This window comes from Acartia tonsa, chromosome 9, assembly GCF_053477335.1.
Source record: "Acartia tonsa isolate MP-2025a chromosome 9, ASM5347733v1, whole genome shotgun sequence".
NCBI lineage: Eukaryota > Metazoa > Arthropoda > Copepoda > Calanoida > Acartiidae > Acartia > Acartia tonsa.
In genome coordinates this window covers 41,074,377-41,094,560 of record NC_137268.1, presented here as the reverse complement: position 1 = coordinate 41,094,560, position 20,184 = coordinate 41,074,377, and the positions used below count along the sequence as shown (strand labels likewise).

General features: G+C 32.4%; 1 protein-coding gene across 1 annotated transcript in view; it reads right to left on the bottom strand.

The window, feature by feature from the left end:
• LOC145328949 (phospholipase B1, membrane-associated-like) overlaps window positions 1-20,184 on the bottom strand; it is a 55,420-nt gene that overhangs the window by 7,869 nt on the left and 27,367 nt on the right. The window contains exons 3-11 of the mRNA XM_080172918.1: window positions 19,146-19,196; window positions 13,225-13,271; window positions 12,752-12,818; window positions 11,044-11,112; window positions 10,533-10,589; window positions 10,096-10,137; window positions 6,496-6,527; window positions 5,761-5,820; window positions 2,519-2,595 (exon numbers count right to left, since the gene is read on the bottom strand). Of these exons, the coding sequence (XP_080029044.1) occupies window positions 2,519-2,595; window positions 5,761-5,820; window positions 6,496-6,527; window positions 10,096-10,137; window positions 10,533-10,589; window positions 11,044-11,112; window positions 12,752-12,818; window positions 13,225-13,271; window positions 19,146-19,196 (502 nt within the window). The remainder of the gene's footprint in view (window positions 1-2,518; window positions 2,596-5,760; window positions 5,821-6,495; window positions 6,528-10,095; window positions 10,138-10,532; window positions 10,590-11,043; window positions 11,113-12,751; window positions 12,819-13,224; window positions 13,272-19,145; window positions 19,197-20,184) is intronic.

The following is a 20,184-nucleotide window of genomic DNA, read 5'->3' as shown; positions in this document are numbered from 1 at the left end:
CCCCTACAGGCCTCTAGGGGCACTTGAAGAGGTGGGAGTTGAATCCCAAAAACCCGTTTTTATATAATTTGTCTATGTTGCGTTTAAGTCTGTACGAAAAAAAGCATTCTGTGATTTCTCTGGTACCCTCCCCCAAACTTATAGTTATAAACCGTCCCGGGACCTATGAAAAGCTTCCCTGTTAAGGAGAACCCGATCGGTTCAGTGGTTAGCGAGATCCTTCGGTACAGCTAAACAAACAGACATCATGTTTCTTTATTAAAGGATATCCATGGATCTCCGGGGATAATTAAATGATTAGTTCTGTAAACTTTAATTTTTATCTAAACTATTATATAAAATAATATAAATGTGCTAAAAATTTCTCTAACTCCCCCCCCCCCCCCCCCTCCTTCTTCTCCTATTGACGTATTTTAATGTACGGACAAACTTTTTGGCGGCATAACTGGTGATGTTTCCTATTTCCTATCCTGTATTTGACTGTGGTTGTTTAGAATTGCCAATATTTATATGTTGCGATAGTTTGCCTTTCCCCTAACTTTGCCCTTTCAACTTTCCCCTAGCTTTTTAATAAAGTGCTTACCCTTTTGTAATAACCGTGATTACCCATTTTTAAAAGCGAAGCTTTTCTATAATTAGGTGAGTCCGTTCGTCCGTCCGTACGTCTGTCCAGAACGAATGGCTTTCGTTGATTTAGGCAGGTAGTTAGGTACCACCGTCATTACTAGAATCTCCGTACGTCCATTTTAAACAAGTTTTTTAACTTTTTTAAACAGCAAGTTTTTATTATCCGATTAATCTAATTTTTTTAATACTGATTCCTATGACAACTAAGTACAATGTTATAAGCAAAACATCTTTATAATCAAGTCCTAAAAAAGTAAGTATGCCCTTAAACATTATCTTGTATTTAATCAGCTTTCAAGAAATTACTGACAATTTTGTATCGTCTTTTATACATTTATATTCTGATTATTCAGTTCTGACACTCTAGAGCTTCGCTTTTATGGATGTGGTCATACTTGTTAAATTGCAACTACGTTTTTTTTTAAAATAAGGGTGAGAAATAGAGAAGTATATATTATCATGGACTTCCTAGCGACCTTCATTTCCAAGATGGAACTTACATACTTTCTCCTAAATCAAATACCTACCAATTAAAATCTCTTTATTATTATTTGATAATAAAATTCCATTTGCAAATACGATTAAAATAAAGACTATATTTTTAATTTATTATAAAAATAAAGTGGCGGTATTGATTGTTAGGTCGTTGGGCACTTTTGATTGATGCCATTCAAATTTGGGCGCGAAAGCGAAATTTAAAATAAAAGCAGTTAAATTTGTAGGTGAAGATCCCCAACCCCTTTCTCCTACCTCTTTTAAGTATGTATATAAAGTAATTACAGCTAGTTTCACAGCATTGGAAGCCACTGTCCCTTTTTAAGCATTGCTTTACCCCCTAAGAAGTTTTGAAAAAGGGTATGGGGTAAAAACTCCTGTAAGCCAGTAATCTTCTGTCATTGCTGGTAACCTGGAAAATGAGCAGATTGCCAGCTAACAGGAACCTAGGATTTAGGGAAATATGCGTGCTGCTGGACCCAGGATTCTTGTAATATTGCCAGTAACCAGGAAGCATTCGTTACCAGCAATATTTTACCATGAACTGCAGTAGATCCCAGATTTCTAATAAGAATAGTTCAAAGTTAACATTTACCAACAAAAATTTTTGTTAAGGCTTTTAAAAACTATAAAACTATAGTAGTGGCTAAACTATTGTATTAACTAATTTTTAATAATTATTTAACTTATTTTTTTCTTTGTGTCCCAATTTACCAATTTCGCTGTATGTCCAATTCAATGGAATTTATGCTGTTAAAAGTAATAATCAAATAATCAATTTTTGATATTGGGAAAAGTATCACGTGCAGTTTACGGTAAAATGTTCCTAAGATCGGTTAACTACAAAAATCTATAAACTATATAATATAAAAGGCTGATAAAGGCTGAACTTACATATTATGTTCAAAAAATTTTTATTGAATTTGGAAGTTAACACCCTTATGGACATTGATTTGTTGAGATAATCGACCCGAGTAACATTTTTATACCGTGAACTGCACCTGATCCTGAGAAAATATCAAGCATAATTTAGAAATATTGAATATTGAGTTTTAATGAGGTGAACCTTACAAAAGACATATTGGAAAATTGTAGTGGTTAATATTTGATAAACCTATAATTTCTATAACATAATATTTTAGTTAAAATAATCATATAAAACTTAATTTGTGCTTCCAATTTTGAATGATAAATAATATTTAGTATTAATTTTTAGGAAGGTACATAAATCATACAAGTTACCAAAACTTTATAACTAAACATTTCCTTATTTGTTAGCTAAAAAATGTTTGAGGATTTGTATTAAATCTTTACTGATTTGCACTAACTAACAGTGTTCGAACTTTTCCACCAATGATTTAAAATACAAAAGGGTGATCATTTTTGATATGAAAACCTGCCTGTACATGTATGGGCTAGCATCAAACGCAGTATAGGTTGTGTTGCAGGGATGGGTACACACATCATTGTGGCCTAGATAGATAGATAGATAGTATAGGTTGTGTTGAAGGGATTGGTACACACATCATTGTGGCCTAGAAAGATAGATAGATAGTATAGTTGTGTTGCAGGGATGGGTACACACACCATTGTGGCCTAGATAGATAGTATAGGTTGTGTTACAGGGATGGGTACACACATAATTGTGGCCTAGATAGATAGATAGATAGTATAGGTTGTGTTGCAGGAATAGGTACACACATAATTGTGGCCTAGATAGATAGTATAGGTTGTGTTGCAGGGATGGGTACACACATAATTGTGGCCTAGATAGATAGTATAGGTTGTGTTGCAGGGATGGGTACACACATCATTGTAGGCTAGATAGATAGATAGATAGTATAGTTGTGTAGCAGAGATGGGTACACACATCATTGTGGCCTAGATAGATAGATAGATATTATATGTTGTGTTGCAGGGATGGGTACACACATCATTGTGGCCTATATAGATAGATAGATAGTATAGTTGTGTAGCAGAGATGGGTACACACATCATTGTGGCCTACATAGATGGTGGATAGAAAGTATAGGTTGTGTTGCAGGGATGGGTACACACAACATTGTGGCATAGATAGATAGATAGTATATGTTGTGTTGTGTTGCAGGGATAGGTACACACATCATTGTGGCCTAGATAAATAGATAGATAGTAAAGATTGTGTTGTAGGGATGGGTACACACATCATTGTGGCCTAGATAGATAGATAGATAGATAGTATAGGTTGTGTTGCAGGGATGGGTACAAACATCATTGTGGCCTAGATAGATAGTATAGGTTGTGTTGCAGGGATGGGTACACACATCATTGTTGTCTAGATATATAGATTATATAGTATAAGTTGTGTTGTAGGGATGTGTACACACATCATGGTGGCCTAGACAGATAGATAGATAGTATAGATTGTGTTGCAGGGATGGGTACACACATCATTGTGGACTAGATATATATACTAGAGTTGGCTCAATAAAACTATATCGCTATTGGCTAGTTTTCTATAAGTATATATCTATTTATCTATTTCTCAATGAATCAATTTTCCTCCCCCGCCATTACTATATAAAAGAAAAAAGTAAATAATTATTAATTTAAATGATTTTAAAAAGGTTTTTTTCAATTATATTTTTTTCACATTATCATCACCAAAGGGTTAATATGATTAAAATTTTAGTTTTAATATTTTAACACAAAGGAAGTGTGGCCACAATCAAATTCTTTTAAAATAGAGTTTTCTTAGATTTACTCTATTATGAATGTATATTTTTTATTTATGAAATAAGTATTAAATACTTCAATGTAATTCAAATATCTACATGAAGTGAAAAACTTAATTCATTCCATAAACAAATAGAATAAAGGTCTTATCGCTTTGGTCAATGAGATTTTAATGAGGATTATTGGAGCACTATGAGTTTTAAACACTTTACCATTGGAAGACTCGAGCTCATTAATAGACGTTTATTTCCTATATAGATCTGTCATGGATCTTGCTGCAATAAAGCAGGCCGTTTTGTAAATGTTAAAAATAGGAAGATTTCATTAAATAAAAGTAATCGCAAATATACTTAGTAAATATATTGTGGCCTTACTAGATAGATAGATAGTATATGTTGTGTTGCAGGGATGGGTACACACATCATTGTGGCCTAGATAAATAGATAGTATAGGTTGTGTTGGAGGGATGGGAACACACATCATTGTGGCCTAGATAAATAGATAGTATAGTTGTGTTGCAGGGATGGGTACACACATAATTGTGGCCTAGATAGATAGATAGATAGAATAGGTTGAGTTGCAGGAATGGGTACACACATCATTGTGGCCTAGATAGATAGTATAGGTTGTGTTGCAGGGATGGGTACACACATCATTGTAGGCTAGATAGATAGATAGATAGTATAGTTGTGTAGCAGAGATGGGTACACACATCATTGTGGCCTAGATAGATAGATAGATATTATATGTTGTGTTGCAGGGATGGGTACACACATCATTGTGGCCTATATAGATAGATAGATAGTATAGTTGTGTAGCAGAGATGGGTACACACATCATTGTGGCCTACATAGATGGTGGATAGAAAGTATAGGTTGTGTTGCAGGGATGGGTACACACAACATTGTGGCATAGATAGATAGATAGTATATGTTGTGTTGTGTTGCAGGGATAGGTACACACATCATTGTGGCCTAGATAAATAGATAGATAGTAAAGATTGTGTTGTAGGGATGGGTACACACATCATTGCGGCCTAGATAGATAGATAGATAGATAGTATAGGTTGTGTTGCAGGGATGGGTACAAACATCATTGTGGCCTAGATAGATAGTATAGGTTGTGTTGCAGGGATGGGTACACACATCATTGTTGTCTAGATATAAAATAGAGTTTTCTTAGATTTACTCTATTATGAAAATATATTTTTTATTTATGAAATAAGTATTAAATACTTCAATGTAATTCAAATATCTACATGAAGTGAAAAACTTAATTCATTCCATAAACAAATAGAATAAAGGTCTTATCGCTTTGGTCAATGAGATTTTAATGAGGATTATTGGAGCACTATGAGTTTTAAACACTTTACCATTGGAAGACTCGAGCTCATTTATAGACGTTTATTTCCTATATAGATCTGTCATGGATCTTGCTGCAATAAAGCAGGCCGTTTTGTAAATGTTAAAAATAGGACATATACACATAATTGTGGCCTAGATAGATAGATAGATAGAATAGGTTGAGTTGCAGGGATGGGTACACACATCATTGTGGCCTAGATAGATAGTATAGGTTGTGTTGCAGGGATGGGTACACACATCATTGTGGCCTAGATAGATAGATAGATAGAATAGGTTGAGTTGCAGGGATGGGTACACACATCATTGTGGCTTAGATAGATAGTGTAGGTTGTGTTGCAGGGATGGGTACACACATCATTGTGGACTAGACAGATAGATGGATTAATAGTATAGGTTGTGTTGTAAGGATTGGTACACACATCATTGTGGCCTATCTATATAGACATTATTGTCTTACCAGATAGATTGATAGATAAACACAGATGGTAGGAAATGGATAGATTGATAGATAGATAATAACAGATAAATATACAGATAGATCGATAGATAGATAGATTACCTATTTGTATAGTGATTAATTTCCATCTATCCATAGATCTCATCCTTTTCAACATATCAACTAAAATAAAACAGTATATTATAATTTCATTTTGTCATGGGGCTTTGATTCAGAAAATTATTTCTATTTTAGATTTTTGAAAATTTGGATATTTTTGTGGCGTAAAAATTATTTTGTTTTGGAACTAAATGGAAGTGGGTAAGAAGGGGGGGGGGGTAGTATGTTGTTGGTTATTTTCACTTATTATTTGTCAGAATTCTTGTCCATTGTCCCCCATTAAACTAAGCTTTAAAAACATATATTTTTATGTAAATTAAGTTTTGGCAGGCAATACGAGTAAATCATTAAAGTATACAATAACATCATTTTACTAGTTATTTTGGTGAATTTAAGCACATCTTCTAGTTATCCTCATAGTAAAGTAACATGATCTGTGTGTCTGTCTGTACCAAAAGATATCGCAAACCGCTTAACCTATGTGGTTCGCCTTTAAAATGTAGCTTCTCATAGATCCTGGGAAGGTTTATAACTATTTTGGGGGAGGTTAACACTACCCTATTAAGAAATATCGACCTAAGAAAAAAAAGCCCCCGTCCACAAAAAAAAAAAAATTTAAATGTAAAAAAATGAAACATTTTTAAAATATTTATGTGAAAAAGAAAGAAAATGATAGGAGAAAACTAAAATCTATTTTATCTTCATTAAAATGATAAAAATATTTTCAATAAAGTGTACCTAGTCGTTTAGCTTGATCAAACACAGTAACACTGAAACAATAAAAATATAATTAATTCTTGATTAAAATTTATAGATAATTAATAATATCAACAACAAGGTTGACAACATATATTTGTAGCGAAGCAGATAATCCTAAACAAATCTAGACAGACAACTGGATTTAAAAAGCAAACTTCCATTTTTCCAGAAGATGATATGATAACTCCAAAGAAAATTTAATTTTCTCCATAAGGAAAAAGGATAAGAGGATGAATACTCACCCCTTTTTCATGGTAAAATACTACTTCCCCATCCCTAAATTTAGAAGCAGACGAAAATCAAAAACCGCCCAGGGCTTTTTGTAAGTCAATCATAAATAATAATGTGAATAAAAAGAAAAGTGATATTTAGCAATCAGCCGTGGGCGGTCAGAATCAGCTGAATGTTCATTATGAAAAAAATTTCCCTCTTGTTAGAAATAGAAGGATTCATCTTTTATGAACAAACTTTTTTAAATAAAAATAAAATTCTATGTAATTTTTAATTAAAACATTAAAACGAAAATATCTAATCTAATATTCTTGCCCTAAATATGGAAATAGTAAAAAGTAAAAATATATTTTTTTTTTAAATTTTTAATCCTCCCATTTGAAAAGTAGTGGAATAGCAATAAATTTTAGCGCGGCAACAGCGCTGAGTAGGCCTCTAGGCCCACTGCCTATTTTCGTCTTCTAGTTGCTTCGATTCCTCTCTTTTATTTTTTTCTCTATGATTTTCTCCAAAAAGTTATAGACGAAAAAATGAGTCCAATTAAAGAATATAAAAAATACGTGGATATTATGACAGGGTAAAAATAGCCGCCAATTTAGGTTGCTATCATGGACATCAAATATTGGTAAGTTCTTTCATCAAGTAGGAGGGCAGAAGATGGAAGAAAGGGGGGGGGGATAGGCGCTCATTATTTTAGCCAGCTACAAGTTTTTACTGTATTAGCTAACACGATAATCTGGTGTAAGATCCAAGTAATAATAAATCCATTGTTATATTATTGAGTAAGACAAAACTACACAAAAACTTGAGCAACATTTCCTAAAAAACAGTTATGAAAATTTACTTTTTACAAAACGTTCAGACGTACAGACAAGAAGAGTTATAGAGTAGCCTCGCTACTAATAATGTTGATATGTCATACATGTCTTCTATACTCTTCATTGATTATTGTAAATCAAAAGTACAACAAGAATAATATTAATCACAAGAAGCGATGGAAAGTGGCATGTGTGATGTCATAAAAATACGTCTAAAAAGGAAGGATAAGAGGAGAAGTGTGAAAGGAAACCCATAAAAAAGATTATATCCTATTATATAAAGTAGTAAGCGTTTTTTGTCTGTCCCGAAGGATTTCGCTAACTGCTAAACTGATATTGTTCTCCTTTACAGTGAAGCTTCTTATAGGTCCTGGGAAGGTTTTAATGTATTTTCTAATCCCCAAAATTTTTTTTTACTCTTTTGAAACTCAAATTTAAAATGGAATGATGTCAACTTTCCCCTACAGCCTTACCCTAGATAATTCTAGGGGGCGTAGCCGCTAGTACGTATTATTATGACGTCACAGTTGCAATGCAATTGAAATGTGTTAATAGTTATTTAAAGCATCGTATTATAGACAGCTTTCCGCAGATAAGAATATAACAAATTATATGATTAAAACCAGTTTTGTTATCCCAGGCTAACAAAACTGCTATTATTATTATGATTTTTATTTTAATATTGGTAGAAAACTGGCTGTAATACGATACGACACATGATTTTTTTGTACTATCCGCTTAGAAATTTTTTCAATTTTGAAAATTTTGGTACCCACCTCTCCCTCCGACAAAGTAATGACTAATTATAATACACAAAATTACCCTATCTATGTAATTGTATATTACAATTAGTGGTTGAAACGTTTGAACACTGAACTTAGTGAAGCATCCAATCAAAATTCAGTAAAGCCCCCAAAGTTGTTAACCAACGAATAAGAAAACGTTATAATAAAACTTTGGGGACCAGTGTAATAAACAGCCCAATGTACCCTCCCTGCCTGGTGCACGCTACTAATTTCAACGTTACTTGAACAATTACACGTCTGCCTAACGTGCAAATTGGCAAAAATGGCAATTAAGCAGAAAAGTCAATGACAGATTTTTTGCAGTTAAAAACCAATTCAAGTATTAATTTGTGGTCGACTGTATGAAAAAATGATCTGTATGCTGTGAGGTAGTGAAGCATCTCAATAGGTAATGTTATGTATCATAAACAATTGCTACAAATAGAACATCTGAAAATAGATTTGCATAAAACCATCACAGGACCTATGTGAAGCTTCCCGCAAAGGGATAACTCAATCGGCTCAGTATTTGAGATCTTAAGCTTCAGACAAAAACCCTTACTGCTTTATATAATAGGATATCAAAAAAGCAATTGATTACAAACTAAGGATCTAATTGGATAAGACAATGGCCGATGCATTGATGTACTGACATCCTAAATGTTGATACACAAAATTACCCCTTCTGTATATTACATTTAGTGATTGAACCGTTTGGACAGTCAACTAAAAAAAATTAAATAAAATAAAATTTAAAAAGCCATCGTATATGATTTTTAGACTTTGGGGACTAAGATTAAAGGCAGTATTTTCATGGTTACTTGCTCTTCTAATAGACAAAAAGCCAAAAAGACCAACCAAAACACAAATATGGTTAGAATATCCATAAAATTTAATACTGTACTTTTCACTATTGTGTTCTTGTTTGTTGAAAGAAAGAAATTTGCAAAGCCTCTAAAGCTTGCTAAATGGCAATTTATTTTAGCATTAAGTCTTTTATTAGGACAATGATCCAAAAATATTACAAGTGTTGTCTTTTTAAGATAACTAAATGTTAGGATAGCAAATATTGACACATCGATAGATATTATTAGGGCTAAACCATGTAAAAATATGCACAATTTTCCTCTTTGACAGAATAGGGGTGAATACCTTGGACCCTAGATAGAGACAAAACTACGAAACTTTTAAAAAGGGCTGGCTATACGTTATTCTCAAACATTCCTGGAGATATGAAGGAAGCGGGTATTAAAATAATTGTAACCTCAAAAATGTAATATTCATGGATATAGAAAACGTGAATATATCAACAGGAGAAATGTTTTCGCCAATTAAGGATGCTAATATAGACTTCATTTATTGGCCAGTATGTTTATACAGTAAAAGGGGATAGGGTAAATAGGATGGATGGGATGTATTGTTATTTTAGCCAGCTGGGAACATCACCCTATCAGAGTACGTGAAAATCTGGTGAAACATCCAAGTTAAATATATAACATCCTAACAACATTTAGTCAAGTGAGTAAACCCTCCTTATTAATCAAGTTTATCATTTTCTAAGACAAATTAATCATACATTACTATAGGGGGGCTTTGTTATGACTTACTATGTGTACCTTCTAAGATATTGACAAGTCATCGGGATCTATAAGAATTCCATTTTATGGAGAATCATATCAGTAACAAATTTTTTGGTACAGACAAATACACCTCGTACCTTTTCTACATAAGAATACATACTATACCTGGTAGCACCTGGTACTGCTAGATTTAGATTGGTACCTCTGGTTCATCGGTTAGTTTAGTTCATTTGTAGTTCAACAGATGGCTCTATAGGTCTATATTTCTTGTTAGAGGATGGGAATCCAAAGCTTAAGCTGGTTTAATGTTTAACGAATTATATTTCAGGTGTAGTTTCTAAAACACTCTTTGTATTTTGGTGAGGGTTGAATTTTCATTTCGATACCAAATTTCATTTTTATGGGGGTTTCCATAAAATTAAGGGGTGTAGAGTTTCCTATAAATTACATTCAAATCCCAAAATCGTATGTAGAATTAGATATATTATTAACTTTATTATCAGAAAAAAATCAAAAAATCACTTCCACAAGGATATAAAAAAAATGGCATCCAAATGTTAATTTGTCTGTGGATTCTTTTATTTTGAAACTAAATGTTCCTGTCATTTTCAGTTCCAACTGGAACTGAAGAGCCACCAGTTACATAAGGATTAAATACTCTGAAATACAAAAGAAAGCATTAATTTTTAATATTTTTTTATTAATGATTTTCAATATCTCTTTTCCGTGTTTATAGATTGGCCATATTAATTAATTACTAGCGGCTACGCCACTTGATGCCTCAAGTGACCTTAGTGTAATTGTAATGTGTAGTTTAAAAAGAAAAAGTTTCGAAACCCTTGGAATGACAGTATAGTCAAGTAAAAATACAATGGCGCCGTCTAGCGAAAAATTGAAAATTTTGGAGGGTATTTTTGCGATTTCTCGTGGTGGTTCCCTCCCGTAAAATAGCTTTAAAACTTCCCAGGATCCGTGAGAAACTACACTGTAAAGGAAACCAAAATTGTTTCAGTAGTTAGAAACACTTCGCAACGCACAGACAGACCAACAGGAAAACAGTAACCATGTTTCTTTTTAATAGAAGAAAATTCATAAAAGTGAAAAAAAACTTACCTTAAAATATTGGGAATAGTTAGTCTGTCTTTCCAAGTACCAACTCCTCCAATTGCAAATGATACGCCTCTGAACAAAATTATCAAATTAATAGCAGGAATCATCATGAAATCATCATGAAATCAGGGAGGGAGGGGACATTAGGCTCTTTATTACACTAGTCCTAAAAGTTTTATGAAAACCTTTTTTTATTCCTAGTTTAATAACTTTGGGGACTTTCATTGAATTTAGTTGGTTGGTTCATTAAGATGAGTGTCCGAACTTTTCAACTACTATTTGAAATATTTAGATGGGTAATTTTGTGCATCATCATTGGGGATGTATAATAATTCATCGGCCATTGTCTTATCACTGTTGATCCCTGTAATGAAATATATCTAGCTGTCTATCTATATCCTTATACTAAAGTAACAGGATGTCTGTGTGTTTGTGTGTTTGTATGTTTGGATGCTGTGAGTATTGGTGCAAAAAATATGACGTAACATTTTTTGCACCAATACTCACAGCATCGTATGTTTGTACCGAAGGATCTCGCTTACCGCTGAACCGATCGGGTTCTCCTTAACAGGGTAGCTTCTCATAAGTCCCGGGAAGGTTTATACCTATTTTGGGGGAGGGTACCACCACCCTATCAGGAGAAATCGCCCCTAGAAAAAAATTACCCCTTTCGAATAAGAGACTTCAACGAATTAGATATTTTAAATAAAAAAAAACATTCAAAGTGCCACTAGAGGCCTCTAGGGGCGTAGCCGCTAGTTTATTTTAAAGTAGCTCTATGCGTGTGTTTGTGTCTCATAATTTATTTTGATCCATAGCATAGCGATATATATCTGTCCGTTTGTCTATCCGTCAGTCTGTCTGTCCGTTTGTCTGTCTATCCGTCTGCCCGTCTATTTGTCTTTCCATTTGTCTGACCATCAGTCTATTTGTGGTCTGTTTATCCGTCTTCCTTTTCGTTTGTCCGTCTGTATGTTCGCTTTTGTACCAGTCTGTCTACACATATATTTGTGTCTGTCCGCCTGTCTGTTCTCTAGGGGCAGCTCCGCTATTAATGGTATAAAGATAAATTAATTGTAATATAAAAACTCTTTTATCGTCAAAATTTAATAATGTGTGTAATAAAATTGACAAATAACAAATTATTTTTGGTTAGAAAATAAAATATAAAACTTTTTGACCAATGATTTTAGATTGTTTCAGACGCTATTTTTTATTAAACCTTTTAAATCTTTCATCTTAACCCACTCAGAAAAAAGCTTAGACGTCCCTGGTTTTAGGTTATGAACTCAATAAGTCTAAGAACTAAAATAATTTGTAGGATCATAAAAACATAAATTTTATTACTAAAGTTACAAAGTCATTGATGATTATTGGAGACGATTTAAATTACACGTTACAATAATAAGCTATAATTAGTACAGTACAGGTTCTCTATTTCAATTTTAATTAATTTTCCTCTTTATCATTTCAAAAACTGAAAAAGGCAGAAAATAAAAAAAATATTTTCTTTCAATTGCGTTAACAGGTTTTTTTCTATGACACAAAGCAGCCTTAAAAATGTTGATACTACCAATAAACCTAATTATGGTGTATAATCGTCAGAGGATTTTGGTCACATTAATTGGTTTTATCAGTCCAGCCGTTTATGAGATCATAAGAGACACACAAACAGTAAGACAGCTACATTGAAAAAGGATTTTTGCCTCACCTGTATTGATTAGGAATGTGGAATATATTTGGTGCCAGAGCAGCAGTAGATCCAATAATGCTATCACCTACATAGATAGATAGATAGTTAGATAGATAGATAGATAGATAGATAGATAGCTAGCTAGATAGATAGATAGATAGATAGATAGATAGATAGATAGATGGATAGATAGATAGATAGATAGATAGATAGATAGATATATAGATAGATAGATAGATAGATAGATAGATAGATAATTAGATAGATAGATAGATAGATAGATAGATAGATAGATGGATAGATAGATAGATAGATAGATAGATAGATAGATAGATAGATAGATAGATAGATAGATAGATAGATAGATAGGTTGGCTAGAACGAAGCTATTCTACAATGTATATAAATTACCTAGAGCAGCCACTATATCTATATCACCAGGCTGTAGTTATGCACACTGATAGATAGATAGATATAATATATATAAATTACCTAGAGCAGCCACTATATCTATATCACCAGGCTGTAGTCTATGCACACTGAAAATAAATAATTATTAAATACAATCTGTCAACAATGGATATAGAACACCTGGATATATTGTCAGCTGAAAGTTTGCAGTCAATATAGGTTGCTAATATTGACCCCTTTTGATCGTAAATTCGTTCATTCAGTAGGATGGGAGGGGATGTGGTGGGGGGGGGGGGGGGGGGGCTACTAATTTATTCAATGTATAGAGTTCATGTAAATCTGGTGCAACATCCAAGTAATTATAGATGGATTTTGACAATCTATCTATAAAAAATTTCCAATTTCGACTGTTGTTTTAGTCGGCTTTTTGGGCAATATTTATAGTTTACACAGACCAATGCATTTAATTAAAAAGTGGTTATAGCTTTCACAATATCGACAAATCAATAGTCTAATGACACTTCAGGGAACTTAGGGGATAAGACAATAAACGATACATTGATAATGCCCCAATGAAGATAATCAAATTATCCCTTCTGTCTAAATGAATTTTAATTTAGATAATTATTTCTTTTTAATAATAAATCTTTTTGATGTTGCCAAAACTGTTTCATTTAAAATTTGAATTGCAATAATAAAATTGTCATGGATTATAATATTAATGACTATAAATACGTATTATCTAAACACAAACACTATCATTAATTCTGATAATACATTCGTATTAGATTTATTAACCTAGATGATCAGTTAGCACATTAAACCGTCAAACTTGAAAAGGAACTTCTATACTTTTGTTTACATTTAGTAACATATCCTTATAATAAAGTAACAGGATGTTTGTCTGTGTGTCTGTGTGTTTGTGTGTTTTTACCGAAGGACCCGCTAAACGCTGAAATGGTAGATTCTCATATGTCCCGGGAAGGTTTATAACTCCCACCACCCTCCCAAGAGAAATGACAAAAAAATCAAAATTTTAAAAAACGTTTAGGAGACTTCAACGTCAAATGAAGAGGTATCGTACGTAAAAAATTATAGTAGAGACATTATCAAACAAAAACATTTAAAGTGCCACTAGAGGCCTCTAGGGGCGTAGCCGCTAGTGACTTAATATATCCTTATAATAAAGTAACAGGATGTTTGTGTGTGTGTCTGTGTGTTTGTGTGTTTGTACCGAAGGATCTCGCTAACCGCTGAACCGATCGGGTTCTCCTTAACAGGGTAGATTCTCATATGTCCCGGGAAGGTTTATAACTATTTTGGGGGAGGGTACCACAACCCTCCCTAGAGAAATTAATTTTTTTTTTAATTTCTCAATTTTAGAAAGAGAGTTCAACGAAAAACAAACATCAAACGTAAATTTTTTTTACTTTTTCTTTTAAAATCTAAAATAAGAAATTGAATTATTAAATTCGACTCTCTCCTCCTCAAGTGCCCCTAGAGGCCTCTAGGGGCGTAGCCGCTAGTATAATATAAGAGGTTAACTCACAAACAAAATTTGAATTTTACATATTTATTCAGACATTACAAATTGCTCCGTGCATGTTTGCACTCTTCAGATGTCAATGTAAACTAAAGTTTAAAATAAATTTAAATTTAACCCTTACAGATCGGGCCCCAATTCCCACCTTAAAAGATCGGGGGGGGGGGGGTCATATTGACCCCCCCCTCTATCTTGGCTTCTGTTACAGATAAAGACGTAAAATTTTTTCTGGTGGTTCATGTGTATTTTTAGAGAAAATTACTTTTTCTAGTCATAGCGGCCAGGCCGCTCCTTAGCCGCTTTTTAGCGGCCAGCCGCCAAATTTTAAAACAGCTGTAGAGCGGCCAATTTTGCAGCTAGGATGACCAAATTTTAGGACGAACTTTTATTTTTCATAACAAAAAAATTACTTTTTCTGATCATCGCCGAAAAACGGCAAATAACGTAAACCGCCATTTTCGGCGGTTACGGCGGTAAAACGGCGGTTGGCGGCGCCAATTAATATTTTTATCTGTTTATTGTTGCTCAAGAATTTACCAAAAAAAATTTTAGGTCTCTAGCTGTAATAGAAGCCACGATATTCATGATATATGTCTGCAGTAAAAGCCGGACAAAAATCGGTCATAAAGTCGGTCAAACGGTCATAACACCACTTTTCTCATAAGGTCATTGATATCTCAGTATTCACCAAAAAAATTTTAGGTTTCTACCTTATACACAAAAGTCATAATGTAGAAATTAAGATTTATTTAGAATTTTTTTTAAATTTTGGTGCTACCCAACCGACTTTGACCGGACACCACGACCGACACAGACCAGATATCTTAATAAAATCAACTCTTGCCGACGCATAATTACTAAACTTAAAAAGTCATGAAGTCACAGCTCTCCATCTTACCTACAAAAAAAATGACATTGAAAAAACTAGAGGGGGGGGGGGTCAATATGACCCACCCCCCGATCTGTAAGGGTTAAAGGATTTTTACAAATATTTTGGAAGATTTTTTGAACATAATATAATATGTGCTTCACATTATACAATGTAAGAAATTTGACATAATATGATTTATCCAAGAAAAGCTTTATTCTAAGAAATGCAGCAATTTATAGCTGTCTCATAATGCGTACAAAATTTTAAAAAAATATGCCCTTGCGTACAAAAATCTGTAAAATGTTTGAACCAATGACAGTTCTGGAATGTGCCTTTAATATTCTCCTATTGGCTGATTTAGAAAGTATGTATCTTAATTATCTACTGATTTATCCACTGGTACGAGAGACGGATTTGTTGGACGTTATAATTTCCTGAAAGCTAGTTTTATCCTAAGAAATTCAGTTATTTGAAGCTGACTCAATGTAAGGATGAATTGAAAAAAATGCCCTTTTCATACAAAAATATAAGGTCGAATTGTTCATACAATCTTTTCCTTTTAATTATGGGATTCTTCTAAACTATTGAACCTACAAAAACAAGGTTGTGGGGGGTGGGGGAGCTTTATGCATATTTAATAAATATACACCCATCTTTTTCAAGGAGCTTTCATAGCTTCCGAAATTCCATATATAAAATGTAAAATCTATGGCTATTCATCATTTAAAGCTTTATCACCGACTTCTAGATTTAGATCATCATTTACTAGTTAGGAGGTTTCGTTAAAAAATTTTTAATATGATATTACGGTATCATACAAAAACAAACCTTTAAACACTGTACTGTAACGGTTTACCAGTAATTATGCAATTTAGTTATTAGCTTTAATGCACATGAAATTAAATTGCTTTCTTAATTACATTTTAGCAATAATTTTACGGATTTCTTTGATCTTTAATATATATTTGTTGTACAATATATAGTAACTAACGGCTACAACCCTAGAGGCCTCAAGGGGCACTTGAGGAGGGGGAAGTTGAATCCCAAAACTAATTTTTTAAAAAATTATATTAAAAAATTATAAAAATATTTTGGGGGATGGCAGATGGGGTTTCGACCACCCTTTCCCCCCCCCCCCCCCCCCAACTTATTTTTTTTAGTTTTTAAAAAAATATTTTTTAGAGTTATTTTTCTAGGGTCGATTTCTTCCCGGGACCTTTGAAAAGCTACCCTGTTAAGAAGAACCCGATCGGTTCAGCAGTTAGCGAGACTAATCAGTACAAACAGACATTACGTTATTATAGTGATTATATGAATATGCGATCACCTTCAAAAATGACATAATAAAATTCTCAAATTTCTTTATTATTTAGTTTAATATTTTGACACTAGATGTCTCAATTCAAAAAATAATTTCTATTAATTATCAAATTAAAAATAACTTTTAAGTTGGAATAAGCTTGTTATAATTTTAAAAGTATTTAAAATTATTATCAATTGAGGCAACCGTCAATAAGATTTTTAAATTTTTAGGGTAGTGTTCGGTTATATTTTGTCGTTTAGATTGAAAATATTTTAATTAATATTAAACATCGGGACAGGAAACCTGGTTTCGGAAAACCTAAATTAAAATTTTGTTTGCCATGCAAGGCAATAATCAACGCGCAATACACCCATTACTTAAACTTTGAAATAGGTTAGATATTATATTTACTACTAGCGGCTACGCCCCTATGGGCACTTGAGGCGGAGATTTTAGATTTTAAAGAAAAAGTAAATTTTTTTTCGGTGGGGGGGGGGTATTTTTTCTTTTTTGCGGGGGTTGGGGGGGTCCCACCCCCCCGGGACCTATGAGAAGCTACCCTGTTAAGGAGAACCCGATCGGTTAAGCGGTTAGCGAGATCCTATGGTACAGACACACAGATTATTAAACTTTTTGATCAGAGGCTTTCTCTTTTCCCTTGATATCTATAGATCTATTTTAGTTGCGAAGCTACGTTATAATCAACTTTTTGTCCGTCTTTTAATAAAATTACTATAAAATAATTTCTCGTATTCATTCGAATCCGGTGGATAGGAACCGGTTCTCATCCATACGAAAAAATAATTTCTTTCACTTATACCTATATTTTATCCCATTTTTATTAATCTGTCATATGTTTAATTACTTCCTAGCTATGTTATTGAAAAGTAAATTAATGCAGGAATAAAGGGAAGTATTAAAATCTACCATTTTTTTCACAATAAAAACTTAGTTAATATTTTGATGCTGTTTTCTAAATAATTTGTTGGAGTTTTCCCTAAAATTGGCTTGTTGAGCATAAATAACCCAACTTAATTTTTAAATAAACTATAATTAGGTGAGGGGGATATTTTTTCGTTAGATATTTTTTTACTTTAGGTCATTTTAGAGTATCCTGCATGGTTAAGGCACTGTAAGTATAGGCCCCGCAGCGTTAGGCATAGAAAAATACTATACACTCCCTTCGTTGTTTTTATTTTATTAAAATAAATGGGGAAATTTCAATAAATTGTTTAGTGCCATAATATTTTCACTAAATCCATGGTTAAAAATATATCAGTTGCATTTTATTTGATATTAATACATTCTAAGAAAATCTGTTTCGCCGCCTTTTTATTTAAATAAAAAAATATCAAATAAAAATTCTAGGTACACGATATAAAGTTCATCAATGTTAAAGTTATAAATATTAAATGAGATACTTACTAAAAAAAACGTCTTAAAGCATATTCTAATGCGAAAAAATTGGATGCAAAAAATTTTATTGCAATACCCCTATCCCTGACTAGGCTACTACATACATCATGTTATATGCTTCGTCGATTTCTAGTAATGACAACAATTTCACAACAACTATAGAGATAAATCTATCATATAAACAAATGTACAAAAGTCAGAATCTAAAGGAATAAGACAATGGCCGAAAAATTGATGTACAGCCAAAATGATGATACACAAAACTACCTCTTCTATAGCGTAAAAATAGTAGTTGAAACGTTTTAACACTCTACTTAATAAACCAACCAATAAAAATTTTCTAAGGTCCCCAACGTTGTTAGGCCGACGAATAAGAAAACGTTATTATAAAACTTTGATGACCAGTGTAATAAACAGCCCATTGTCCCCTCTCTTTCTGACTAAAGTAGTAAGAGGTATGTAGTTCATGTTTGTCTAACTAAGAAACCTTTTGTCTGTATATCTGAAAATATCTCGGTAACCGATGGATTCATTTGATTCTCTCTGACGAGAGAAATGGCAACTTGAAAAATGACAGATCGCCCTAGAATAGTATGTATGTTTGTGTGTCTGTCTGTGGGAAGCTTAATATCTTAAAAAAAACACTGAACTGATCTAGTTCTCCTTTACAGTAAAGCATCCTATTGGTTTAGTTGAGGTATATATAAATTTTGGGGGAGGGTAACTTTCTTTCTCCCAAGAGAAATGACCCCTGGAAAAAACTTCTCAAAAAAAAAATTTCTGTCCTTTGTTAAAAACAAAAATTTAAAGTTGAGGATCTATTTACCCCTAGATTGCTGTGAAACGAGCGAATAACTAATTGTTCTTACCTCTCTGGAGGCGGGTAGGAACGGCGGCGATACTTGCACGGAAATTCTGGACTGAAAAAAAAGATTTATGTTATTATCATACTATTGTATGATGTAATTGTTATCATTGAATAAATTTTCATCATTGAGATGCGAAAATAAACCACAAAAAATGAATTTTGATGCGTTTATGATTCTAGGGGCTATATAGTAGACTATAAAAGTTGGAAAGATTTTTAATCAATATAATAGATTTGAAATCTTCATAAAATTTTAAGGATTTTTTATAAAATTAGTTTTTTTTATATAATTCTTTATTTAAAGGCGCAAATACAAATTAAGTTAAATAATTTTGAGATCTGTGATTGGTGGATTGAAAACTATCTGCGCTCTGATTGGAGAAGCTTAAGTGACGTACATCATTCAACCAATTAGAGCGTAGGTAGTTTCCAATCCAGCTATCCTATTGGTCAAAATTTATTAACTTAAATCGTATTTGCGCCTTTAAATAAAGAATTATATAAAAAACGAATTTTATAAAAAATCCTTAAAATTTTATGCAGATTTCAAATCTATTATATTGATTAAAAATCTTTAAAACTTTTATAGTCTACTATATAGGTAATGTAAGAGTTAAGTCTTAAGATGATGCTCTACACAGAAAAATATGAAAAAATGAGATTGAATTTGATTTTATTGGCACAGCCAATATAATATCTTATTTATTATTTGTTTATGTCTTTGTTTATGACAATTACAACAGAGAGATTAATTTTTAAAAGATAATTTAATTATTTTTACTTTATAGCTATTTAATACTTTAATAAAGATTAAAATATAATTGTTTAAAGAATAAATAAGTTTTGATTTTCTTCTGGAATAAACTATCCAACAAAAAGATTTTTACTTTTTAGAAGAAAAACAAATTATTTATCTGAAAACTTTTTAAAACAAGGAAAATAACGTCAAAAATAGCATAAAAATTAAAAAGCATAATTAGAGAATAATTGTAAAATTTAAATATATAAAAAAAATTCAGTAAACATAATGTTTAACAATT